Genomic DNA, 26,688 nt, shown 5'->3' on the forward strand with positions numbered 1-26,688 from the left:
CTGAATCATTGTCTGGATGTATTGAGGCTGATTTATCCATCCTTCCACTGAAACTTCCATCAACATGGATGGGAGTGTAACTCAGTTGCATAGTCTGTGTGAAATTCTGGGTGGCTTCCCACCAATAAACCAGAGATGGTGGTAGACACAATTCTGGCATTTGGGGAAGTAGAGAAGGTAGGATAAAAGAGTAAGGTAATTGTTGGTTACATAGTATCTTAGAGGCCAGCCCAGGCTACATGAGAACCTACCTCAAAAATAAGCAAAGCTTTCATAAACATCCACAAACAAGTTTTTGTTTGTACATAATTTTTCATTTTAGATTAAAGCCAGGGAATGCAACTTCTGTATTGTATGGTAATACAAATACTATAGCTTTCTTTTGTTGTTGTTTTTTGTTGTTGTTGTTGTTGTTTTTTCATAAAGAAACTGACAAACTCTCTCAAAGTGTCTGTACTATTTCACACTCCCACAAAGAGTAATGAGAGTCCTGTCACTTTACACCCTCTGCAGCATTAGGTGGTGCTCCATTCTGGATCTTGGCCATTCTAAAGGGTGTTGTTTTGTTTGTTTGTTTGTTTGTTTTTAATCTATCTACCTATCTGCCGTGGACTGACCTCAGTTGGCTCCTCACTCCGAGGGAGAATCAGAGTCCCCGTACAGGTGGGCAGGAGTCGACGAAGAGGTGACAAACAGACTCGAACAAAAGGGAGTGTTGTATCTGAATGGAATTTCTCAAATCGAGCACCAGACTTAGAATACAGAAGAAAAACAAGAAAGCTAAGTGATACAACAGCCAAGGTACATCGAGATGTATAATGGTTCTTTACACAAAACAAAGAAAATGCATACATAAAAAGATGGTGGGAGCCAGGCAATGTATCTGAGATAGGAACAGCCCTATCTAAGATCAGATGAATGGTCTGATGCAATGCTAGTCTATTGTTAAACCCACCACCAGGGGTCCCTTAGTAAATACCTAATACCAGAGGAATAACATATTCCTCTGGGCCTAGTGAAAAATATGCAGCAGGGGAATTCCGTCCTACTAACCCTTTCATGAATAATACAATACTTCAGTTCCTCCTAAAACCACAACCCTTCTACTATTATGTAATGTAGGCTGCCATTCATGTCTGCAATGAGAATTCTAAGTTTACTATTTTGAACTAGCCCTGAGAATACTAGCTCTGATCTGGCAAACTGAGATGCCTGATTACTGACTGTCAGCACTGGGGCATTTCCTCTGGATGAATATCATTCTTAAAAAATTCCAAGCCCAGGGTCAGCTAAAGGACTGCCTAGGACATTGGTGAAGGCCAGACAGTAGAGTTCAACCTGATTTAGGTTTTAGTAAAATCATTTCTTGGAGGCACCTATAATAAAATACTGAAAGAACATACACAGACCCATTCACTGACTAATGCAGGGACAGGTTTGGAGCATTCCTGCCAAGGTTCCAGGAGCCTGAGTTTCCGTGAAACTCTTTGCCTCAGGACGGCGTCCAAGCCTTCAGGCGTCCAAGCCTTCAGGCCTGTCACGCAGACTTCACTCGAGTGGGTGTGGCATCCGTCTATCTGTCTGTCTATATTTGTTCTTTTGTTCATTCATTCATTCATTTAGAATGGGCAGAAAATAGAATATTGCTTCTGACTATGTTGCAGGATAGAAATCCCATTCTGAATAACTGACCTACTGTTGATGCTTGAATTTCTTACTGTTACAATTGAAGCTGTTTATTTTACTGGAAAAGAGAAATGTGGGTGTTAGGTTTGCTGGTAGGTTAGAATGATGTATCTGAGACCCAGACCACAAAGTCTCTCCAGCTAGAGGCTGCCTTATTAATGAAGCCAAGCCCAGATTTGAGAATAGGGCACCGCTGTGCTTGAAGGAATGGGAATCTGGGCAAAAGAGAAATATTTTCAAATCTTATTTTCTGTGTTTTTGAGACAGGGTTTCTCTGTGCAGCCCTGGCTGTTCTGGAACTCACTCTGTAGATCAGGCAGCCACTGCAGGCGAGTGTTCAAGCCTGAGTTCTCCTAAAAACAATAATGAAGTTTAATACTTCAGGACAAACTTCTTGTTAAAGAATGAATCACGGTTTCCTGATTACTAAGCTTTGAGCTAAACAAAGGATATTTACCATTTGCCACATACCAGACATTGTCAGATCATTTCAGATAGTGTTATCTTAATTTGTATAATTTCCCTTTGAAATATCTTGTTACTTTAATTACTCAAATGCCCAACCAGGGTTTTTCCTCCACTGTCCTGGCCTTTATCTTTGCCAGCCTTCCACGAGTCTTAGTCCTTTACTTATTTTATTTTATGTTAGTTTTGCCTAATAAATCCCTAGCCTCAGATGTCACTACTGTAAGGCAGCTTCCCCAGCCTATTGGCTTTTGTCCTCTCCTCATCCACCGTATCTCAAGGGCACAAGAAGCTCTGTGATTTGTCAGTAGCTGCCATTTCTGCTGAAATGTACACTTCACAAGGAGCCATGCCTGTGTCATTTTCTGTGTTGTCTATAGTGCCAAGTATAGTCTTCTACATACAAATGTTCAGTAAATAATTTGTCTAATTGTGCCAAAGGGATGCCCAAGTCAGAAGTTGACCTCTGGTATCTCACCTCCCTTGAAATTACATCAGTTACAGAACCTAGCAGGAAGTATTTCTTAAATTACTCAAGAGAACCTTCTTCAATTCATTACAATTGCTCAACTTACCTCTTCAGTTTATTTCAGCTATAGATAGTTTATCTGTAAGAGCTATCCATTACTCTTACATACTGGCAAGGGTGTGGTTCTGAGATAAGGAACTGCAAAGTCTTTGTCATCCCCTTTGAGCAGTTTCATTTGGAAAGTTAATGGGAACTATTTTAGGACATATCCAATTAGGAAGCAATAAGAGGTAGGCAGCCACAACTGGTTTGCCAGGTTCTCTAACTTCCTGCTAAGCTTTGTGGAGAATGTCTAAAATGAAAAACCCTCGGACTTTTGAGGAGCAAACAGAATGCATCGTGAATTCTCTACTCAAAGACTTCAGGACCCCACTATCCCACGCTGCTAACCGGAACCTATCGGGTGCAGATGAACCATGCTCAGGTAAGGCTCCTAATCTGAGGTGGTGATTACAGGTGGGTAATAGAACCAGAGTCTGCTTCCTCTAGTTCCTCTCAAGCTTTAAAAAGCGAGTCCTAAACTTTTAGCAACATTTGAAATAAAGGATCTTCTCAATAGAGAAGATTATATGACTGCTACTACTGAGAATAGACAATGACAAAACTGTTTAAAAGAATTGCAAAAGTAGCAGAGGCTAGCCTGGTCTACAGAGTGAGTAGACAGCAAGGGGTACCTAGAGAAACCCTCTCTCTCGGGGGTGGGGGGTGGGGTGGGGGGTGGGGGGGGACCAACTATAGAACATTTCTGTTTTGCTGGGATTCAGGAGACTTTCCGTTCCTTCAACATGGTGAACATGTTTTCCCTGTCTTAGGAGAGGATTACTCTTTTGATGTGGCTATCATTGTTGGCCGCCTTCGAATACTGGGTGATCAGTTCAATGGAGAGCTGGAAGCTTCTGCCAATAATATCATTGCGGTAACCATTGGAGGACAGGTCAGATTTTTGCTTTTTAATGTTGTTTGCTGTTCTATTCTATTTCAAGCTTTAATTTCCTCCCTCCTTCCTTCCTTCCTTCCTTCCCTGTTTCTGTATACTAAAAATAGAAATATTCTGTGAGGATTTGGAGGTATATGTTTGTTCAAGAAGCTATAGAGGGAAATGTGATTGCTAATTCTTCAGACATTAATAAAAACCCAGTACTATAGAAGGAACTCATCTTTATCAGAGCTGCCCTTTGTGTGCATAGATCATGTTCATAGTTAACTATTCTTTGAAAATAATCTTTTATGTATATTTGTTATTATTAATTATTACTATTACTGTATGATGTGGGGAGGGGGACACATGTGCCACTGCATGTCTGTGGAAGCCAGAGGACAATATTGTGGAATTCTCCCTTTCCACCTTTGTGTAGGTTTAAGAGATTGAACTCGGGTCACCAGGCTAGTGTGGCTAGTATCTTTATTCCATTATTCATATTTTTAGTGCTTAATTTTGTTGGGAGTGGGCTCTTCCCCTTATCCCAGGGTCTAGCAGTAAGATTCAGAAATATTGCATAGTTTAGAAATCTGATGCAATTAGAGTTAACCTCTTAAAGGAGCTTGCTGGCTTCTCATCAGAACTCTGATTACTGGCAATAGCACTTGGACTTTGTATTAGCCTGAAGATAATAAAACCATCTTCCAGCAGATGTTGCTGATTATATCAACAGCAGCAAGTACTTATTACTTGCCATTATTTCATTGTTTAATCATTATACTTGTGTGTAAATCATTATAGAAACTGCTACTCCTAGAATCTCTGAATCAGCATATGAGACCATACGCAAATATCAAGCCTGCTCTCTTCCCAGCAGTATTCACTAATTTTGAATCGTGCCTTACACACAGTAGGCCTGCAGGGTGTACTTCCTGATTCCATACCATTTAAGAACATAAAAGAAATAAAGTCATAAGGAAACAAGTAAGAAACATACTCTATAAATGTTGAAGATAGGACTGGAGAGATGGCTCAGCGGTTAAGAGCACTGACTGCTCTTCTGAAGGTCCTGAGTTCAAATCCCAAGCATCCACATGGTGGCTCACAACCATCCGTAATGAGATCTGACACCCTCTTCTAGTGCGACTGACTACAGCTACAGTGTACTCACATACAATAAATAAATCTTAACAACAACAGCAACAACAACAACAAAAAATGTTGAAGCTAGGTTTTGAGCCCAGACTTACTTACAAGCACACTTTATTCTTCCCAGTGGACAGTTTAGCGGATGTGTCTGCCTCACATTCAGACAGAAGCTTACTTCTAGCTACTGGCCTTGAGGCTGCCATAAGTGGCTAAGAGTTGGGTCTACTTTTTTCTTCTATATTTTGGACAACAACAACAACAACAACCCCAACACAATAACAAACCAACAACCCTGGATGGAGAAAGACATTTGAAACAATTTCAAACTCAAGTTGGAAATATGGTATAGAGAACTTCTCCAGACATTTGAGAATAGTTAACAGGACAGTTCCTTACTCTGCAATGCTTTTATATTTCCTTCAAGTAAGAAATGAACAGTGACACAGTAGTACTGAATCCTTACTGTTCACTCAATTTTTGTCACTTATCCCAACAATATAATTTATATTATACCCAAAGCCAAAAATACCTAGGCCAGTTTCATGGGTGGCATTTAGTTAGGTATCCTAGTCTCCTTTGGTCTGTATTGGTCCCTTAGTCTTTTCTTATATTTTATGGCCTTGACATTTGAAGATTATGGGAAATCTTTAATATCCATGAACAAACTTGAGTTTGTCCTGTCTTGTTGAAAGAACTGTGTCTGTTTGTCATGTTTCCAATTTGCTCACTTTCTAGCAGAAGACCTTACACTAGCTGGGAATCAGTTATTCTCCAGGGAACTGTGGTTTCTTTCAGTTTTAATACTTAAAAACTCGAGGGCCAGTGAGTAGACTGCTGACTGCTGTGAGCTTGAGTTCAGCCCTCAGGATACACATGTGAAAGGAAAGAATTACCTCCTGTAAGCTGTCCTCTGACTAACACATACGCACTATGGCATGCGTGCGCATGCACAGACACACACACATTAAGTAAGTTTTAGGACTTAACCTTCTGCTCTGACAGGACTGGGCCCCTTTATGCCTCAAAGATCCACCTTGACCCCATCTAACAGCTGTTGTACCAGTTTATTTGAGAGGGGAAAAAGAAGAAAAGACGTTTTATTGTTATTTAACATAAGACTTTGTTATGCATTTCCTAATCATGGAGCAATCCCTTCATAAGCCTGACTTGCTCGCTGCCATGTGCTTAATAGCTTTCTTTCAAAATAAGTAGTTCCCCCTAGCCAATAATACCTGAAAGTATGAACTCTGTAGGTGATTTAATGTTTTTCTCATATCAAAATAACAGAATATTAAGATGAGATTTGTCCATCTGCCCTCTAATATCACCCCATGCTGCCAGTGGTCCATTTGCCACCTCTGAGCACGTCTGAGACTTGCAGCCTCTGGTACTGTTTGAGTCATAACTAACAGAGCCTGTCTCCCTCCTCAGGCAGGAAGTACTGTACTCAACGACACAGTACAGTCTCTCAGCAGAACCTGGTGCACTCAGGATCCTACTTTAGTTTTTGAACGAGCCTTTTTGGCAGTATCAGTAAAACTTCTTGAATATGTGGTCCGTAAGGCTCCAAACGTGGCAAGACAGGTGGCTAACTACGTGACGGGCATGATCAACGGGAACACAGCCATCCGCGAGTTTATCCAGGGCCAGGGAGGATGGGTAAGCATCTGTTAAGTCCCATGCTTTGCTAGGCATTTGTGCTCTTCTGGCTTTAATAAGTAGGACTCTTAATTATGAACGTTTTAGTAAATTGCTATGGAAAAAGGAAATAGAAGCTCAGCCTGTGAGGATTAGACTGCTGCCTGAAGTGTTGACTGCTGGCCATAAAATAATCTCTACCATATCTACATAATCAGCTATAAGTGTGTTGTGGTACAGTTCTAATCTCAGCCTGACTTTATCTGCTTCCTGGTGAATTTCTGAATCTTTATTTCTTGACATCTTTAATATGTATTGAGGACATTTAGAGTAATCGTGTGTGTGTGTATGTGTGTGTGTGGACGCGGGCACGGGAGTGGACACGTGTGTGCATGTGTGTGGTCTGTGATATATACATGCATATGCTTTTGAGTTCAGGCATGTGCCTGCCACAGCTTATATGTGGAGGCCAGAGAACAACCTTGGATGTCAGTCCTAGCTTCTCACTATGTTTGATACAGAGTCTCTTTGTAGTTCCACTGCATATGAGGCTTGCTGGCCCATGAGCTCCTGGGAATAGTGTCTCTGCCTCCCATGCTGATGTAGGAGCACTGGGATTAGAGATGTCCACTACCACATCCAGCTTTATATGTGCTCTGGGGATTTGAACTCATATCTTCATGCTTGTGCTTCTGGTAAGCCATTTCCTAGCCTCCAGAATAACCTTATTATTACCTAACAAAAAAAGAAAACAGTTTGTGAAACAGAGTCTTTCAGACACAACAGGACTGATGCACATATGAATTCACAGTGACTGTGACCACGTGCATGGGTTCAAGGCAAGTGTAATCCCAGCACTGAGACAGGAAAGTGGACACAGGCTCCAACCCCTAACCAAGAAGCTAATTGGAATTGGTACCTGCTGGCAAAGTAAAATTTATTTTTTTCCAATGGAGTCTCACTGAGAATCACACTTGAAGGTAGTCCCCATGCCCAGGAGTAGATGGGCAATACAAAACAAACTCAATAGTATTTTTATAGAGTATAAGTCTCATTTTGTTTCTTTAGGCATTTTTTTCTCTGACTGGTCTTTTACTCAGATATTTTGGCTTCTATTGTTGTGTTTTTGTGTGGGGTGTGTGTGCATGTATGTGTGTGTGTGTGTGTGTGTGTGTGTGTGTGTGTGTGTGTGTGAAGGAGAGAGTGTACTTGGTTTTTGTTTTTTAAAGAGAGAGACAAAGACAGAGACAGATAAAGAAGATAAAGCTGGGTCAGTCGGTAGGGATGGAAAGGATCTGGGAGGAATTGGGGAAGGAGAAAACATGTTCAAAATACATTGTATTAAAAACAATTGTTTTTCAATAGAAAAAACTAGTTTATCTCATCTATTGTAGAGTTGACTGTAGGCAGCATGCTAAGCCTTTATCAATCTGTCTGTCTGTCTGTCTATCTATCTATCTATGTCTTTTCTGGGTTTTTTGTTTTGTTTTGAGACAGGGTTTCTCTTTATATCCCTGGCTGTCCTGGAACTCACTCTGTAGACCAGGCTGGTCTCGAACTCAGAAATCCGCCTGCCTCTGCCTCCTGAGTGCTGGGATTAAAGGCGTGCACCATCACTGCCAGCACTTTTTTCTTTTATAAATATTTATTTTTGTTATTGAAAGTAGATTTTTTTTCATACATTATATTCTGATTTCAAATTCTGGTTTTTCTTCCTCCAGCTCCTCTAAGATCTCTACACTTTTCCACCCACCAAAATTCACATTCTTTCTTGATCTCATTAGAAAGTAAACACTAGAGCTGGCGAGATGGCTCAGAGGGTAAGACTGTTCTTCCAAAGGTCCTGAGTTCAATTCCCAGCAATGGCTTACAACCATCCATAATGAGATCTGATGCCCTCTTCTGGTGCATCTGCAGTCAGCTATGTATAATAATAAATAAATCTTTGGGTTGGAGCAAGCAAGGGACTGAGTGAGCAGAGTTCCTAAAACAATTCAATTCCTAACAACCACATGAAGGCTCACAACCATCTGCACAGCTACAATATACTCATATACATTAAATAAATAAATAAATCTGAAAGAAAGAAAGAGAGAGAGAGAGAGAGAGAGAGAGAGAGAGAAAGAAAGGAAGAAAGAGAGAAAGAAAAGAGAAGGTAAATACGAAACCTGTATCTTAATAATTTGTAATGGCAGTTCCTGAAGGTATCTTAGACAGTTCTCTGGATTCTCAGACAGTTCCTAAGGACCGTCCTTTTGATTAGGATCCTCGCTGTCTTCCTAGGAAAACCTGGAGAGCTGAAGAAGAGGATTATTCTAACCCAGACTGAGCATCACGTCCTCTGACAGATTGGGTGGGCGATTGATTTCTGACAATTAAAACATTCTGTTTTCAATTCACCCAGTTTAGTTTTTTACTGTCCATTGACTCTGGAAGCAGCCTCTAAAAGCCTACCGTGACATTATGCTTTCTCATGTGAGTTTTAGTGAGAGTTTATTGAAACAAAGACCTCTTGACAAAGTAATTTCTTACTAGTAAAATTTCAAGCACCAGATCAGACTTTTGCTGGAGATATTTGGAAGGAAGCAGCACATCAGAAACTTTTTCTTCGGGTTTAGACCTGTCTTTTGGCAAGAATTTTATCTGCTAGTGATTTTGGAATCAAAAGGATGTCAGGAGTTTTTAGTTAACAATCTTGTTCCTTCGAGCAAAGGATTTTCTTTCAGGTCTACCCTAGGTTTCACGTTTCTTTCTCCCGAGCAGAATTACTTATCCATTCTAAGAATTAAAGGCAAAACTAGCAGTTTACTTATTTACCTTCCCACTAGAAATATCAAAGAGAGAGGAAACAGCTGCCGTGCTTTACTGTCAGGGCACGGAGGCACTGGTCCACATGCAGGACCATTTGCTCATCCCGGCTTGGCTAACTTCACACTGTAAGAAGGCCCCAGACCTTAGTACAACTGACTCCACAATTGAAGTTCCACTTTTAGCTTGTTTACAGAAGTATGTCAACCCAGAATATGTTTTTTGTTTTTTTGTTTTTTATTTCCTTGTTGTTTCTTGGGTTTTTTGTTTTTGTTTTGTGCTTAAAATCTCACCTTGAGAAAGACTCGATGCTACACCGGGATCCCAAATACCCAGTGTAGGCACTGGCCCACCGATAAAGACTTTCTATTGGCTTAAGCCCATGTTTGAGCCTTTTGGCTCTGGTGGATACCCCACATTTCTGGAGGTCCTACTGAGATCCCCAGAGACCAGTCCTTGAGACCCCAGGAGTCGCAGATCTCCTTGGAGCAGCAGGAAGAGCAGAGTAGTCACAGAGCTTCTAGGAGGTGTGCACCGTGAGTTCCAGGACTCTGATCAGTCATTGCCTAGCACTCCAAAGTGGTTTGATCCCTTTACCTCAAAAGGAAACAACTTAGAAAGTCTGTGGGTCGGTTACTTCTGAGGTAAATCTGGTTAAGCCACCTTACTTTTAGACACATTGGAGAAGTTAGACATGGCCACTGATCCTATGTGCAGGGTCCATGAACGGACGGAGGCCACCCCTGTTGTTTTTACTGTGTGTCTTACTATGTGTTTCTGTCAGTTCTGTTTTCCTTTATTAACCACTGTGCTATGCCCACTCCAGTGAAGTCTGCCTGTCGAGGTCAAAAGGCCTGGAGGCAGTCACGAGGCAAAGAGTTTCAAGAAAACTCAGCCTCCTGGAACCTTGGCATTCTCATAACTCGTATACTCATACCCTATCCCTGAGTTAGTATGGTGTATGCTCTCTTTCAGTATTGTTTTATTATAAGTGCCTTTAAAGATTGAATTTTAACATAGGTGAGCCTCCACCGGTGTTCCAATGTCCTAGAAAATCCTTGAAGCCAACGAGCTTGGAATTCAGTAGGAATTCAGTGAGAATGTTACCTATTCAGTAACATTCAAATTTACTTCTAGTAGAGAAGGTGAAACTAATTAGGCATTACAAAGAATGGAGCTAGAATAGCTCAGGGCTAGTCTGCAGAGTGATTACTTAGGACAGTAGCCAGCCTCGCCCAAACAAGGAAATACACAATGGCCTAGTTAGTAGGTGGGTTTACCATGAAAGAGTTAGGGAATCCCCCTGAGACAGGTTTCTTCACTAGGCCCAAAGAAACAGCATAATCAGGCATTTACTAAGAACCCCTGGTGGTGGGCTTAACAATAGACTAGCATGACATCTGGCTCCCTTCTTAGTGTCAGCAGCCTGGTCCCCGCCTTCTTTTGATGTATACATTCCTTTGTTTGTTTGTTTGTTGTTTGTTTTTTGTTTGTTTGTTTGTTTCGAGACAGGGTTTCTCTGTGTAGTCCTGGCTGTCCTGGAACTCACTCTGTAGATCAGGCTGGCCTGGAACTCAGAAATCCACCTGCCTCTGCCTCCCAAGTACTGGGATTAAAGGCGTTTGCCACCACGCCCGGCTACATCCCTTTTGTTTTGTGTCACTGTAACTCAGCGGATGTATCTCGCCTGGTTTCTTGTTATTCTTCTGTATAAAAAGTGTATAAAATTTGTCAAATGCTGGATTTGACAAATTACACTCAGATTCAACACACTCTCTCGTGTTGTATCTGTTTGTCACCCACTCCAACTCCTTCACCCACCTGCAACCAGAGACCCGTTCTGACCTGTCCAGCAGGTCCAGTTATTCGAGGGTCTCGAGGGGACCTTCTCCTAATGACCAAATTGGGGGGGGGTAGAGAGAGACAAGGGCCTATAACGACACAGAACCATTCTGAATTGCATCAAAGCCCCAAATGTATTAGCCAGGCCCAAGGTTTAAATGCACAAGCAAAAGGGGAAGTGCCTTTCAGCAGGAGGGATGGGGCAGCGGAAAAAGAGGAAGTACTTCTCAGCAGGCGGGATGGGGCAGCGGAAATTTTTCTTTTGGCCACTACAATGGGAAGCAGGAACTTGGAGGTATCAGGGTACATCTTGAGGTCAGGACATCCGGCACTGACTTAGGGCTGGAACAATCTGTGGTTGTTCTCAGAGTGGTGCGTCAGTGGCCCGCTTTTGACCCCCTTTTCTTCTGGGGGGGGGGGAGGCCCAATTCAGAGATCAGGACAATTGTGTTGTCTTAATAGCTCCCAACACCATTCCACGTAGATAGGAGACTCAAAAAAGGGGTTAGTCTGCAGCACCACTGGCCCAAAAAAGTTCCTATAATTGTTCAATTAATCAGTTTAGTTACCCAAGTCTAGATTAAACAGAAAGGGAATTGCAACCCTCATCACTTGCCTTAGAGAGACAGGCATCCTAGTGCCCTGCTGGTCACCCAGGAACACCTAGTGCCCTGCTGGTCACCCAGGAACACCTAGTGCCCTGCTGGTCACCCTGGAACACCTAGTGCCCTGATGGTTACCCTGGAACACCTAGTGCCCTGCTGGTCACCCTGGAACACCTAGTGTCCTGATAGTCATCCTTTAATACCCCTCTCCTGCTTGTGAGGAAACCTGAGACCTCTGGCTCCCATGAGTCTAATTATTCCAGGGAAATAACTGTATACTGTCTTGGATCTGGACAATGCATTCTTCAGTTTCCCCTTGGCAGAGGTGAGTGAACCCATCTGTGCTTTTAAAAGGACAGACTCAGAGAGAGGTTGCAATGGACAACTTACATGGAACAGGTTGCCCTGATGATTTAAAAATTTTCCAGTTTTAAGTTTTAAACTTTTGATCAGACACTGAATGCTGACCTCCTGCCATTCCATCCAAGGTCTTCCAGGAACATATATTATAAGGGCCACTGAGGGACTGCTGCAAGAGTTATAGACTCTGGGCTATGAAATATTGGCTAAAAAAAAACCCAACTTGTACATCAGAGGCTACCTATCTTGGCTACCAGCTGAGGGAGGGAGACTACCTCACAGTAGGATCACTGCTATCCTTCAGATCCCAACTCAAAAGACTTAAGAGGCAGGTTTCAGGGTTCCTGGGAGCAGCTAGACATTGCTGCCTCTAGACACCAGAGTCTATGGAATAGTAAGGCCTCTAGACACCAGCACAAAGCAGAACACTGAACCTCTCATCTGACCTAGACTAAACAAAAGGTATTTGAGGCTTTACAAATAGTTCTGACTTCAGCTCCAGGCCTAGAACTTCCAGATGTCTCAAAACCTTTTCTTCTGTCCGCCCATGAAACAAAAGACATTACAAAAGGAGTTTTGATCCAAACTTCAAGGTCATGGAAATACCCTGTGACAACCTGCTGAAATGATTGGACCCATCTAAGAGCTGTGGTGGCTGCCGCTAGTCTAATGAGGAAAGCTACCTCTCAGTCAAGATCTTATACTCACATACGCCATGCCATTGAGGCCCTCCTCAATGCCTGTGTGACGCAGTACCTGTCCCTACTCCTGGACCACCCTTGAGTGCTTTTTGAGAAACCCACTGCCATCCATCCTGTCACCTTCTTGCCTGATGACAGCCTGCAAGTGCTTATCCATGACTGTCATGAGATGAAGGATGAAATAAGGTACACGGGGGCTAAGGAAGTTACTTTAACTGAAACAATGTGGGCCCCTACCAGGTATCTTAGTCTAGATAGCAGAACAGGTTGATCTTTTTCTCAGAAGGGAAAAAATAAAAGTGCACCACTACACACAGTTGTTATGCTATTACTACTGTGCATGCCCACAGTAAGATCAACAGAGAGAGAATGCTTCTCACTACTGGGGGAAAGAATATTAAAAACAAAGAGAAAATCTAGCCCCACCCACCCAGAGGCTTTTGGCTTTCCCTGTAAATCTTCCCCTATCTTCTACTGGTCTACTTCAAGGACATAAAAAAGATAATTCCCTTGAACCAAGAGGTAACAGGGCCACTGACTTGGCTATCTGACAAAAGGCCCTAAGACCAGTGGGGCTTACTGATATTCTGAGGACTGTGGGAAGCCTCCTGGCCTGGAGTGGGCTGAGATGAGACACAGTCTGACTCAGGTGTGGCTTTAAAGACTGGAGGTCTCTGGACATTTTAGCTTTCAAACTATACTGAATGCTGATGATAACTTCTAAAAGGTCCTAAAAACTTTCTTGCTCTTTCTGAGGGTTAGAGCTGCTGGCTTAGGTGATTAACACCTGTAGCCTAACAGCGGGGGGGGGGGGGGGGGGTGAGAGGTGGAGGGGGGGGTGACTAAGTAGCCTTTGTTCTACAGCCTGCTAGTTGAAGTCGCCAGAAGAAAAAGGGACACTTTGAAAAGTGATTTTAGTGTTTAGAGTTTATTTCTAAGTTGTAGAAAGTTACTCCTGTGAAAACTCTAAGAAAAAGGGGGAAAGGGGACTTGTAAGAAGAGAGGGATAAGGAAAGAGAGTGTTCTCAACATTTATACATCTTTTTGAATATATAATCACATGGTAAAAAGTTCATCATAAGTTTACACATAAATTCAAATCATAAATCAAATAAGAGAATGTTTACATGCATATCCAATAAGAGTTAATTATCTGGCTAAATATTCATTATCTGTCCCAAGCTTAACAGGTTCATGGAGAGTTAAGAACCATAACTAAGTTATTAGTGAAGTTTTGTATTGATAAACCCAGTTAATATTTTATCTCCTGCCCTAGTACCTATAATAAATTATAGTTCCCTTTTTACGACCTTTGGTTTATGGTATTACAACCTTTTGGAATGTGCACTGAGTAGTAGAAGTAATGAACTAGTGACACTTGGAGACTGGCAGAGTTCTCATTGCAGTTTTGACTATCAGAAAGGACCTAATAGCAGTCCCACTATAAAGGAACTTAATAAATGCTGATATAATTTTAGGAATTCTTATAGGGGCATCATTAAAATTTAAGAAGTCATTTATTTGTCTGACCTGTCCAGCAGGTCCAGTTATTGGAGGGTCTCGAGGGGACCTTCTCCTAAGAACCAAATGGGGGGAGGGAGAGATGGACACCAAGTGTGAGGAACGACAAGGAGACCAGTCTGATTAGCATCAAGGTGTCACTGTATTAGCAAGGCTCAAGGCTTAAATGCACAAGCAAAGGAGGAAGCACTTCTCAGCAGGAGGGATGGGGCAGCAGAAATTTTTCTTTTGGCAACTACACGGGGAAGCAGGAACTTGGTGGTATCAGGGTACATCTTGAGGTCAGGACATCCTGCGCTGACTTAGGGCTGGAACAATCTGTGGTTGTTCTCAGAGCAGTGCGTCGGTGGCCCGCTTTTGACCCCCTTTTCTTCTCGGGGGGAGAGGCCCAATTCAAAGATCAGGACAATAGAGTTGTCTTAATAGCTCCCAACATTTGTCTATATAGCATCACTACAAGACAGTACATTTTCATTGTTCTATAGAGATCTGCTCAAAAGGATGTGCTAATACTGATTGTTTTATATATATTTATTAATACCAGGAAAACCATTTTAATAGCAGGAGTTTTCCTAAAATGAATTTTTCCTGGGCCTTGTCTATTGGAACAAATCCATTGTGGATTATTAATCCAAGGCAGATTCACCTCAGGAAGGTCACCTGTTAGTTATTAGCTCGTTTGCTCCTGACAGATGACATATCCAACCTTGTGCTGCCTGAGACTCCATGGCATAATGAGAGGAACGGATGGACAGCTCCAACTCACAAGTTGATGGAGGATGCCAGAGGGAAAGATCATTCTCTCATTCTCAACAACTGGCAGGACTCTGGTGTCATGGTAACTGGCTGTCACCAGGCTACTCATCTGGGGTCCCACAAAACTTTCTGAGTTGCTCAGACCAAGGTATGTTATACCTAGCCTATAAGAATGAGACATTCCTATAGAATGGGAAGTCTCAGTCAGGTGCCAGGTTGGTGCTCAAGTAAATCCAAAGCAGAGAGCCCTTACCCAAGAAGGAGTCCAAGTGAGAGACCAACACTTGATCAAACATTGGGAAAACTGACTTCAGCAAGATCTGACCTTCAAGGGGAGGATAAAAGTACTTGCTAATTTTTATAGATGCCTTTTCCTGCCTGAACTGAAACTGCTCAAATTGTAGCTTAATATCTCCTCCAGAAGCTGGTCCCCTATTTTGACCTCCCCCTAGCAATGGGGTCCAACTTTCATAGTCAAAACCTCTTAATTAATAGCTTTAGACTTAGATCAAAAATGTCATTGTGCTTATAGACCTCAGAATTCTGGGCAGGTTAAAAACAAAACAAAGCACAACAACAACAACAAAAATAGGACATTAAAAATACCCTGACAAAATTCTCCCTAGAGTCCAGTGGAGGGTGAGTAGATGTCCTTCCTTTGTTGTGCTTCAAGTCTGCTGCTCCCCATAGAAAAAGGGATTTACCCACTATGAGATTATGTCTGGAAGACTTCCCAGGCAATCAGCAGAATTCTCTAAACATTCCTTTCTCAAGTCACAACAGGCCTTTCAGTTCTCCATACAGGCTATTCATTGGACTCTCTGAGAGACTCAGCCAACCTCCGAGTCCACCACCAGTCTCCCCTTGTTCAAGTCCAGTGCATCATCTGAGTTAAGTGGGTAGCCAAAGGGGAGCTGGAACCAACTTGGAAAGGCGACCACATGATGACTCTCTCCACTCCTATAGCTGTGAGGGTAGAAGGATCCACAGATCCATCACACCCAGGTAAGAAAGCAGGAGTCGCAGAAGCCACAGTTGCTGCTGCTGAAAGATCCTGGCAGAATGTAAAAGGACACGGAAGCCCTGAAATTGGCAAGATAGACGTCAGTGTTAGCAGAACTAGCTTCACTGATTTAGAAAAATAGAGGTGCACAATGCTCTGGCCACTCCTCGAACCTGTGTGTCTGCCAATGTTCTGACCAGGTGTGTGCCCATTGCTGCACCTTCATTAGACTCTTTCCTTGTACCCCTCCCATACCCATTTCTTGAGAATAGACATTGTTTAGATCTGGAAATCCCCTACTCTCCCCCTTCTCCTTTCCTCCCTGAGGGCCTATAAAAACTGGGAACTCTTTCCCCTCGAGGACGACTTCTCTACCCCTGCGTGGGATATGAGTCGTCCCCAGAGCTCTGGCTTTCCCCGAATAAAGCCTCACGTGGTTTGCAACAAGCTCGGTCTATCGTGAGTTCTTGGGTGTCCGCTATTGTCCTGAGGCCTGAGCGAGGGGCTCCTTTTGGAGTCTTTCACTGCTGGATGAGGGACCCATTAAAATTAAGGTTTCATCAGGCACCAGGCCCTTCCATTCCCTGCCCTTTCCCTCTTCCTGAGGTTTTTGTTTGATATGAATACAGAGTTATGGTCCACCCACCGATACTCTCAGGCCTGGACCTGGAAACTAGGGAAGACAGATACGGGGATGGTATTAGCTAGCGGGTCTACAGACCAGAAACCCATATTCATCCTTACCTCTGCTCACTGATGCCTACTTTAAATGTATGATTGTATTGGAGTGACAGGAAGCAAAGCTTAAGGTCATTGTGATCTGTGTATCTCACCGTGGTGACTTTTAGCTGATGCTGAGCAAGGCTGACCACTTCCCCTCCCTTGGTCAGCCATGTGCAGAACAATGAGTCCATGCTGCTGCGGGAACAGTTCTAATTTATAAACCTACGCTGAATCCTGTATCCCCAGACACATCACACCAGGGTACTCACCCAGAAACGTAGCAGACGTTAGCGCATTTGCTACTTAAGACACTTGATGTGCTTCTTTGTCCCTGACTTGACTGCAAACTCAAGATGGTGAGCTTTATGATAATTCTACCCCTTAGGCAAAAGTCATCCTGACTGCCTGATTTTAACAGTTTGGTTTCGCTCTAGGTTAATGATGTGATGTTGGACAAATGGCCTAATTCCTCAGTGCTCTGTCCTCAGGGCTGTTGAAATAATATATGATACATTATACTTTTAAACTTGGGTTGTTAGACCTGGCAGAAGCTGACACCCCATGCCTCCTTCACCCCTGCTCATTTCTGTGTGCTGTTTATCTCATAATCTCCCACCCAGACCGCCATCCAGACTACAAAACCACAGCCTCTGAGCTTGTTTTGTCCTTTTTCCTCTAATCATAATCATCTAATTGATCATTGTCATTATTTCTTCCCTTTTGTCTCAATGCTTGCTAGAGATTTCAGTTGTTGTTGTTGTTGTTGTTTGGTTATTTTCAGACAGAGTTTCTCTGTGTAGCCCTGGATGTCCTGGGACTTACTCTATGGGCCAGGCTGGCCTCGAACTCACAAAGATCTGCCCGCCTCTGCCTCCAGAGTGCGAAGATTAAAAGTGTGCACCACAATCACCAACCGGCTTCCTTATTGGCACCTGCCTGGACTTTTGGTAAAGTCTCTGTCAGGAGCCAGAATGGGACAAGCTAATAACTAGTAGGTGATCATCCTGAAGTGGCCTGCCTTGGATTATTATATAATCTGCGACAGGTGAGCCCTCATTAAGCAAGGCTGTGAGGGACTAATGTTAGGAAATATTCCTGCTATTAATATGCTTTTCCTGTTATTATTAAACATATATAACAATCACTAAGTAGAAGCACACCCCCTTTGGAGCAGATCTCTGCAGATCCATGAAAATGTACTGTCTTATAGTGATACTATATAGACAAATAGATGACTTAAGTCTTAATGATGATCCTATGAGAATTCCTAAAATTATATCTGTGATTATTAAGCTCTTTTATTAATGGGACTGCTATTAGGTCCTTTTCTGATAGTCAAAGCTGCAATGAGAATTCTGCCAGTCTCTCAAGTGTCACCAGTTAATTGCTCTTAGATGGTAACTAGACTTTCTCCTACTCAGAGCACATTCCAAGAGGTTGTAATACAATTACCAAAGGTCATAAAAAGGGAATTAATGATTTATTATAGGTGTTAGGACAGAAGATGAAATATCGACTGGGTTTATCTATACAAAACTTCACTAATAACTTAGTTATGGTTTTAACCCTTCAGTGAACCTGTGGAGCTGAGACAGGTGATGGATGGTTAGCTAGATAATCACTCCTAATGGATATGCATGTAAACATTCTCTGTTGTAAACTTCTTATTCTATTTATGATTTGATTTTTTTGTGTGAATTCGTGATGAGCTTTTTAACGTGATCATGTATTCTGAATGATGTTTTAAGAGGTGAGGACAAAGAGAGAAGTCAGAACTGAGGGACTGGGGCGAGAGGAACGGAGGTGAGAAGAACTGAGCTGAGAGGGGAACTGAGCTGAGAGGGGAACTGAACTGAGAGGGGAACTGAGCTGAGGGGTTTTTAGACAGAACATTTTTTAGATTAGAAGGAGAATGCAGAGTGGAGTAACTTAGAAATTATAGGTAACGTAAAATACTAAGAGAGCAATGTGCAGAATGCAGAGGGAAAGAGGAAAAAAGAAGATGTAGCAGAGAGCAGAAGGAGCAGGCAGGCTTCTCCTTACCATGGGACAGAACAGGTCCCATGGTAAGGACAAGGCAAGTTTAGTCTTATTAAAAGAAACAAAGCTTTTTTTCTTACAAACATGGGTTTAATTCATTTAGCATTAAAAAGGTAGAAGGTTTTTCTTTCTGTGTGCAATAAAGGTTGGAGCGCAGTTTTTCCTTCGGTTCTTTCTGCACTGGTGCTTGGGCTTTTGTTCCACATGCATGTGTAAGTATGGATGTGTATGTGAGTATGTAATTGTGAGAATGTGTGTGTGTGTGTGTGTGTATGTGTAAGTATGTAATTGTGAGAATGTGTGTGTGTGTGAGTATGTAATTGTGAGAATGTGTGTGTGTGAGTATGTAATTGTGAGAATGTGTGTGTGTGAGTATGTAATTGTGAGAATGTGTGTGTGTGTGTGTGAGTATGTAATTGTGAGAATGTGTGTGTGTGTGTGTGTGAGTATGTAATTGTGAGAATGTGTGTGTGTGTGCAAGTGTGTGAGTATGTAATTGTGAGAATGCATGCAAGCTGGGCCCAACTGGGTTTGAATAGAAATGAATAAATGAGCATGAATGAAGCTGAATATGAATTTATGTGAGATTATGCATATTTGCTTATGTAAAGGTTTTTCTTTGAGTGTTATTCTCTTCTTCTGGTTCAATAGAAGTTTATTGCTCCAAATTTCCTCCTAGCCTGACAAGCAAGAGGCATCTGGACAAAAGGGAAAAGGCTCTAGCAATTAATTCTTTACTTAACCTCCTGCTGTTTTAGGATGAGATGCTAAGTGCCAGAAACTGCAGTTTCTGGCCTCAGAGGATCACAGAAGGCAGGTCAGCTACAATAACTTAGTAAGTTAGACTTAGAGATGTAAACTTTTTATTATACAGCAACCTTAAACTTCTCGTAAGACAAAGTCTTACCCCAGAAACTCATAAGACAAAGTCAAAGTCTGACCCTCCGCCTCTGCTCTTTCCCTCTCCGCTGCCTCAAGAAGAACCGACAAGAAAGAAGGACCCCGCCACGCTGGCACTGGCGCTGGCCCTCGGCTAGTCTCCTTGTCCCTGGTTGATTGCTCTTCTCCAGCACTGTCCCATCCTAATCCAGCTTGTCATATCTATTGCCACCAGGTTGACAAAAAGGTTTCTTTATCCATCGTTTCATTTCTATACACATATTTCTCTCTTTTTTCTTGAAAGAAGATCTCTGTGGACAAGGCTAGCTTCAAACTCAATCCTTCTCCCTCAGTGTTAAGTGTTAAGATTATAATTTATTTATTTATTTTAAAAAAGATTACTTGTATTTCTGTGTATCTGCGTCCGTATGCCATGCATAGTGTGAGTGCCCATAGGAGGCAGAGGAGAGCACTGGATCTCCTACAGTTACAGGTGGTTGTGAGCCACCTAAGAGGATGCTGGGAACTGAACTCTGGCTCGCCCCTGGAAGACAGCAGCAAGTACTCTTAACTGCCAGTCATCTCTCCATCATAGAACCAATCCACTTTAAAGTTTAGCACTGATGATTATGACATGTTTGCAAAAAGTTATCAAAAAAACATTTACTCCTTTAAAAATATACCTGTATGTGTGTGTCCCCAAGTGTACCCACCTGCGGAAGTCACAGAGCAACTTGCTGGAACAAGTTCTCTCCTTCCACTCTGCGGGTGGGTCCTAGGAACTGAATGTGGCTCAACAGAGTTGGCTGCAAACACCTTTGCCCACTGAGCCACCACCCTCAAGCCAACATTTACTCTGTTTAAAAGAAATCGGAAAACACTTCCTAAAATCTTCGTTTGGATTGCCGTGTTCTCAAAATCCTCAAGTGAGACTTTGGAGCCCTTACAGCCAGCTTCTAAAGCTTTTTTCCTAGATTTTTTTCTTTTTATTCCTTTTTGTGGTTCTTACCTCGAGTTCTCTAAAGTCATAGCTATCAGTGTGCTTATCTGAAAGATAGCACTGTGCTAGCTGAAAGAATTCTTAACTTTTGTAGCTGTTGTTCGCATCCCTGGCCTCCCTCTGAATTTGTTTGCATGTCTAAGGAAAGTGTGAATATTTATTGAGTGAATAAGTGATCGAGATGAGACTTCTTGTTCCAATTTCCCTTGACCCAAGCCTCAATGAGAACGCTTTCTCATAAGAAAAGGGTAAGTTGGTTGCTTCAACTACCAGAACTTATCAGCTGATCTTTGCCTATTAGTATTCTGAAACCAAAGGCGAAGTGTGACTGTCTGCGGAGTAAGTGGGGGAGGATAACTGACTGAAAGTCTGCAGTACTAACTGAAGAGCTTGAGGAGGTCTCAGAATGTTGTAGAAACAAGAAACAGATGAAGGGATTTTCCCACCATGGACGATGTGAAAACATGACAAGTCACATGAGCTTCATTTACGGGATTTTAGAAGCCTCTTCTGCATCTGTTTATAAAAGGAGGTATAAGGACTTTGTGCCTACTGTGGTCTTTTGAGTTGGACTCTGAACATTAGTAGGGACATAGTTCCCTTCACAGCAGTTCTCCTGCTGCTTGGGGCTCTCAGAGAGGAAGTTACTGTTTGCCTGGTTCCCAGGGCCTCCCTACAGGGAAGGTCCATCTGCTCCTGGCACAGTGAAAATGCCTACCCAGAAGGTACAAGTATAGACGGTGCCAGGCAACAGAGTTGGGACACTGGTGCAGTAGATATTCATGTCAGAGTGGATTTTTCTCCACATGATAGAACACACCTTATCACTCAGTCTTGTAGGTATACTCACTGGAAACCACGTTAAACACCGTGTTTCACACATGCATGGAAGACAATGCCCTTGCCTTTGATAAGTAAAAGTACAGTTTTATATGTTCTCTCCGGAATAAACTCTCAAACTTAGGAGGAATGCGAAAGATGAAGAAGCTCAGAAAATGTATGTAGCTGGAATGTAATTATAGGGCTTCAGACTCAGAAGACGGTGGTGAGACGGTGCAGGAAAGAGGTTTGAAGAAAAAGTAAGTAGGCGTTAATGGCTTTGTTATTATTTTTTTATTGGTGAAAACTGGGGGTATGGGTAAAAACAGCAAAAGGAGTGTCAGTGGAGTGGAACAGTCTGCGGTGATGTGGCTGGGTAGTGTGGGGGAGGCAGGCTGATGAGGACGGCAGCTGATACTGGCAAGCTAAGCAGATTCACTTCCATTTGTTCCCATAGCTTATTATTTTTATTCTTTAAAAAGATGAGTGTGTGTGTGTGTATATGATGCATACTCATGTATGTAATTGTGTTGTATATATGACTACAGAAGTTGGCATCGGGCATCCTCCTCCATCACCTTCCACCCCATTCTTTGAGACAAGGTTTCTCACTGATCCTAGAGCTCACCAACTCAGCTACAGCGGGTGAGGGCCAGGGATCCGTACATCTGCTCCACCTTGCCTGGGCTAAGAACCCAGGCACACGCCATGGTATCCAGGTCTAAATCAGGTGCTGGGGATCCAAACACGCTCCTCCTGCTTGTGCAGGAAGTACTTCACCACCAAAGCCATCTCCCTCGCCCTGGGTTGTGGTTCTGTAGCATTAAAGCAACCTTTAACTCACTTCAATCCAGCATTTGCTGCTAGACACTAGATCAGTGCAAGAACACAGATGTGAACCGGAAATGGTGGGTAACCCGGGAACAGCAAAGACACTAAGGAAAAAGGAGCAAAAGGACCCGATGACCAAAAGGATGTTTACTAAGTCAGACTGTAACACAACACACAGTGCATCTGGAGTCACTGCCCAGGAGAAGACAGGAAGAGTGAAACGAAAGCTAAAATGGAATGAATGAATTTTCCAAGGTAAACTTACACCCCCTCAGAGAGAGAGAGAGAGAGAGAAGGTGGCTCTGACTAGCTGGAGCTCCTGTTTTTCTTACACTGTTTATCCTCTCCTAATTATCATCATTCCAAAAGGTGTATGTGTGTGTGTGTGTGTGTGTGTGTGTGTGTGTGGTGTGTATGTGTCTATGTGTGTTTCTATATGTGTGTGTATTTCTATGCAAGTGTGTGTGTATAATGTACTCCCTAATCTGCATGACACAGAGGTTTCCCTTTAAACTGGCAGATTCCTCTCTTGGAACAGGTACCGTGAAGCATATAACTGTGTTGTCTTCTTCCTCTGAACTTGAGAGACAGGGGGCAGTGGTGAGCTGTGACTTTTTCCTCTCTTAGGAGCTTCTCTCCCCCCCTCCCCCCCATGGTGCTTGTGAGTCTTCTGTTGCTTGGAACTGCTGTAACAACCACTTAGGGTTTATGCCACACTGGTTTAAGTATCTTTGGCAAATTCACAAACTCTTTTCGGCACTTGCTGACTTTTTTCTCTTCTGTGTAACCTCTGCTCCCTCTCTAGTGCATAATTTCCCCACAAAATAGAAGTGAATCAACATTGCTTTCATCCTGTAGCATTATGCCCTGTGGAAATTAAGGAGTGGGAATGAGATGTGGAAATTAAGTAGGCAGATTTGTTGAAATTAAGCAATTGTGTGTGTGTGTGTGTTCTCCTTTCATTTGAGTTTTGCCTGCTCAAGCCATCTTCTCAGGCAACGGCTCACAGCTCAGTGGGGGTTGAGGTTTCATTTTCTCACAATATCTCTTTGTCTTTAGATTTTACAGGAGAGCAAACTTTTGAGAATTGATGCTTTTTTTTTTTTTTAATTTTGCACTTCTACAGCTGATCATATGATGTCCAGCCCCAGTGGATACATCTACAACACAACTCTTGCATTAAGGCTCAGGGAACACTATGGAAGAGGGAGCAGAAAGACTGTAAGAGCCAGAGGATCAGAAAATCTACTGTGAGATTGTGTCTCCTAGAAATGACAGGGAAGCTGTACCCATAATTCTTCAACAATATGGCCACCCAAACAAGACCTGAGCTATGGCAACACCAACTGATGCACTAACACGGAAAAGTGAAATTTCATGGGCTCTACCCCTAGACAAGAAAGAACTCCAGGCAACTAAGGAGTGATGAGAGCTGAGGAAGAAGTCTTCCACCGAGGACAAGCCTCCTAACTGATTATTCTATACCACATGGGCAGCCCCGAAATCATATGCATACAAGTAACACTAAATGGATTTGGTCAATTGTACTTATATCATGTGTGTGTGTGTGTGTGTGTATGTGTGTGTGTGTGTGTGTGTGTGCAACAATAACAAAGAGGACAGGAATCTGGGAGTGAGTAGTGGGGTTAGAGAAAGGAAAGAGAATGAGGGGATAATATAGTTATATTTTAATTTAAAAATTATAAAGTTCTGGTAAGACATTACTTACAAATATTTAGGTTTTAGGTAAAATAATAAAACCATTTATGAAAGTTTTTCTTTCTTAAAAGAGACAGTTTCTCTTTAAATTACGTGTCTGTGTCTGTGCAAGCGAGCACAGGTCCCCAGAGACGCCAGAGGCTTCAGATCCTCCGGGAGCTGGGCCTCCAGGCTGGCGAGCCAACGCTGTGAGCGCTGGGATTGAACTCTGCTGGCTGCCAAGCCCTCTCTCTCGTCCAGGTTTATCTTATGGACTTATAGCTCCTTCCCTGGGAAGAGTTGAAAATTTAGTAAGATGTACTCAATGTTTGAGGAAAATAGATTTGACCATTATTAGATATTTTTCCCCCGGGTAAAAAATTTATATTTAAGAGACTTAAGAGAAAAATCTTGATGAAATAGAATTAGGGCAAGGTGGAATTTTTCTATTCGTCGATAAACTAACAAAGGTCTGATGTAGATAGTAGTGGTATTCTGCACTAAGATAAGTGGTGGTATTCTGCACTAAGCAAGTTTGTTTAGAATGTTTTTTTGTTTTTTTTGAAAAACAAACAACACATTTTCATGTCTACCTGCTTAGTTCTGAGATGCTTTAGTAGCTTCTGCAGGGTTTGCACCATATTCTGGCTCCCTTATGAGGTAAATCCAATCCCTAGCCTACTGCTTTGTACTTTGTGGATAGTAGGTAACTCTGTTGAACAAACTACTGGATTTTATTGTTTTTTTTTTCTCATTAAAGTAATATAAGTTATAGCTCTGTAATCCTGTCACACACAGTCACTTCTTCTCTCCCTCACTTTTAAGTGGATATTTTAAGTTCATATGCACGGCTATGGGCTTCATGGCGGCATTTTTATACCCATGGCATTTGTTCTCATCCATCCTTTCCTCTGCTGCCTTCCTCCTCCCCCCCCATCTCCTCTTTTGTTTGTCTCCTTCCTCTCTCCAATAATCTTCTACTCTGTTTTCACACACAACAAAAGATCTCAATATCCCAAGCAGTCAGTCGGTCCGCAGCAGAAAGCATCTTGCTGGAGGTATCAGCAGAGCCATACTAAACTAAACAAAGCAAAACATGTGATACTGGCACACAGACAGACACACAGACTAATGGAGTCAAATAGAGGCTCTCGGCATAACCGCAAACAGCAGTAGCCACCCGAATGCTTACAAAGGCACCGATACATGCACATTCCCAGCCAGTGCAGGGAAAATCGGATACCTACTTGTAGACAAATGAGACCAGATTGTTAGCTCTCAACTGACACAAAAATCAGCTTCAAACGAGTCAAAGACCTTGTATTATGTGAGGTGTTTCAAACTCAGATAGACAAATAGCATGGGTTCTCTCTCATATGTGGGTTTCAGCTTTTAACTCTAATATGTAAATTTATGTGGGAGTGTGGAGAGAGCACAGGTACTTAGATGGGGTCACTGAGAAGGGAGAAAAGTTGTCTTGGGAGTTGGAAAGCAGTACGATACATAAGACCTGAAACTCTGAGATGATCAGAAAATAAGAAAAACACCTCAAGATACAGGCACAGGAGACTGGTGGGACAGCGTGGTGGTAAAGGTTCTTTCTCACACAAACCTGGTGACCTGAGTGTGACCCCAAGAGAAGCCCAAGTCCATAAAAGATGTTCTCTGACCTCCACATCCCTAATGTGGCATTCATACCCATGCGCGCACACACACACACCACGACACATACAATAATAATAAATACGAAGTTTTAGAAAGATATATGCATAGGTAAAGTATTTCTGAATAGGACTCTAGTTTTCCAGGAAATAAAACCAACAATCAATAAACAAGACGTCATGTGATTAAAAACTTCTGTACAACAAAGGAAACAGTTAACTGAGTGAAGTGGTAGCCTATAGAATGAGAGAACTCTTTATCAGGCAGAAGATATAAAATCCACAAGACACAAAGAACTTAAAACACCAAACAACAATGAAACAATAACCCAGTCAAAAAATGGACTAAGGAAACTTGTGTTCTCAAAAGACATCCGAGTGGACAGTAAATATTTTAAAACATGTTCAGCATCTTTAGGCATCAAGAAAATGTAAAGTAAAACTACTTTGCAGTTCTGTCTCACCCCAGTTCGAATGTCTGTGGTCCAGAGAACAAGCGTTGGCAGGGATGTGGGGAAGAGAGAGGTGCCCACTGTGGGTTGGCCTGTGAATTGGTGTAGTCATTGTGGAAATCAGTGTAGAGGTTTTTCAAAATATTAAAAAACAGAACTGGTTTGTGACCCAGCTCTACTGCTCCTGGTCATGTGTCTAGAAGACTGCATATCCTGCCTGCTAAGCTGCCACACAAACATTTGCACGTCCATGTTTAATGCTACTGTATCCACAATAGCAAGGAAATGAGACCACCCTAGATGCTATCAGCTGATGAATGGGTAATGAAAATGTAGCACATCTACACCTGGAGTTTCATTCGGCTGCAAAGGAAAATGAAATGGTGTAATTTGCAGGAAAATGGAACTGGGAAGTATTGTATTAAGTGAGGCAATTCAGACTCAGAAAGACAAATATCACATATTCTCTCTCATATGTGGATGGCAGCTTTTAATTATTACTTAAGTGGGAGTGAGTGTTTAAGAGTCCAGGAGACTAGACAGTGACCATGTGAAGGTGAAAAGACAATCTGAGATGTACTAAGGAGCAGAATGCATGAAGTG

General features: G+C 42.3%; 1 protein-coding gene across 5 annotated transcripts; it reads left to right on the top strand.

The window, feature by feature from the left end:
- The first annotated feature begins 1,172 nt into the window (after positions 1 to 1,172).
- On the top strand, positions 1,173 to 24,755 carry Bcl2l15 (BCLl2-like 15). Of its 5 annotated transcripts, XR_867215.3 has the most exons (5): positions 1,181 to 3,104; positions 3,493 to 3,614; positions 6,180 to 6,407; positions 8,670 to 8,739; positions 14,916 to 14,934. XR_867215.3 is itself a non-coding variant. In XM_011240103.2 (4 exons), exons 1-4 carry the CDS (start codon positions 2,969 to 2,971, stop codon positions 14,994 to 14,996), a joined length of 567 nt encoding a protein of 188 aa, XP_011238405.1. In that variant the 5' UTR covers positions 1,173 to 2,968; the 3' UTR covers positions 14,997 to 16,100. The 5 variants fall into 5 exon arrangements, 4 of the variants coding, with proteins under 4 accessions (XP_011238405.1, XP_017175040.1, NP_001136432.1 ...); XM_011240103.2 differs by lacking the exon at positions 8,670 to 8,739 and having other exon boundaries at positions 1,173 to 3,104; positions 14,916 to 16,100; XM_017319551.2 differs by lacking the exons at positions 8,670 to 8,739; positions 14,916 to 14,934 and adding an exon at positions 6,921 to 7,064 and having other exon boundaries at positions 1,179 to 3,104.
- The last annotated feature ends 1,933 nt before the right edge of the window (positions 24,756 to 26,688 follow it).

This window comes from Mus musculus, chromosome 3, assembly GCF_000001635.26.
Source record: "Mus musculus strain C57BL/6J chromosome 3, GRCm38.p6 C57BL/6J".
In the NCBI taxonomy this organism is placed as follows: domain Eukaryota; kingdom Metazoa; phylum Chordata; class Mammalia; order Rodentia; family Muridae; genus Mus; species Mus musculus.

Excerpts from the sequence above, each read along its gene's own strand:
- Bcl2l15 (XM_011240103.2), top strand. The coding sequence starts at position 2,969 with ATGTCTAAAATGAAAAACCCTCGGACTTTTGAGGAGCAAACAGAATGC. Across the intron at positions 3,105-3,492 it reads TGCAGATGAACCATGCTCAG|GAGAGGATTACTCTTTTGAT; the intron begins GTAAGGCTCCTA and ends TCCCTGTCTTAG. Across the intron at positions 6,408-14,915 it reads TCCAGGGCCAGGGAGGATGG|ATGACATATCCAACCTTGTG; the intron begins GTAAGCATCTGT and ends TGCTCCTGACAG.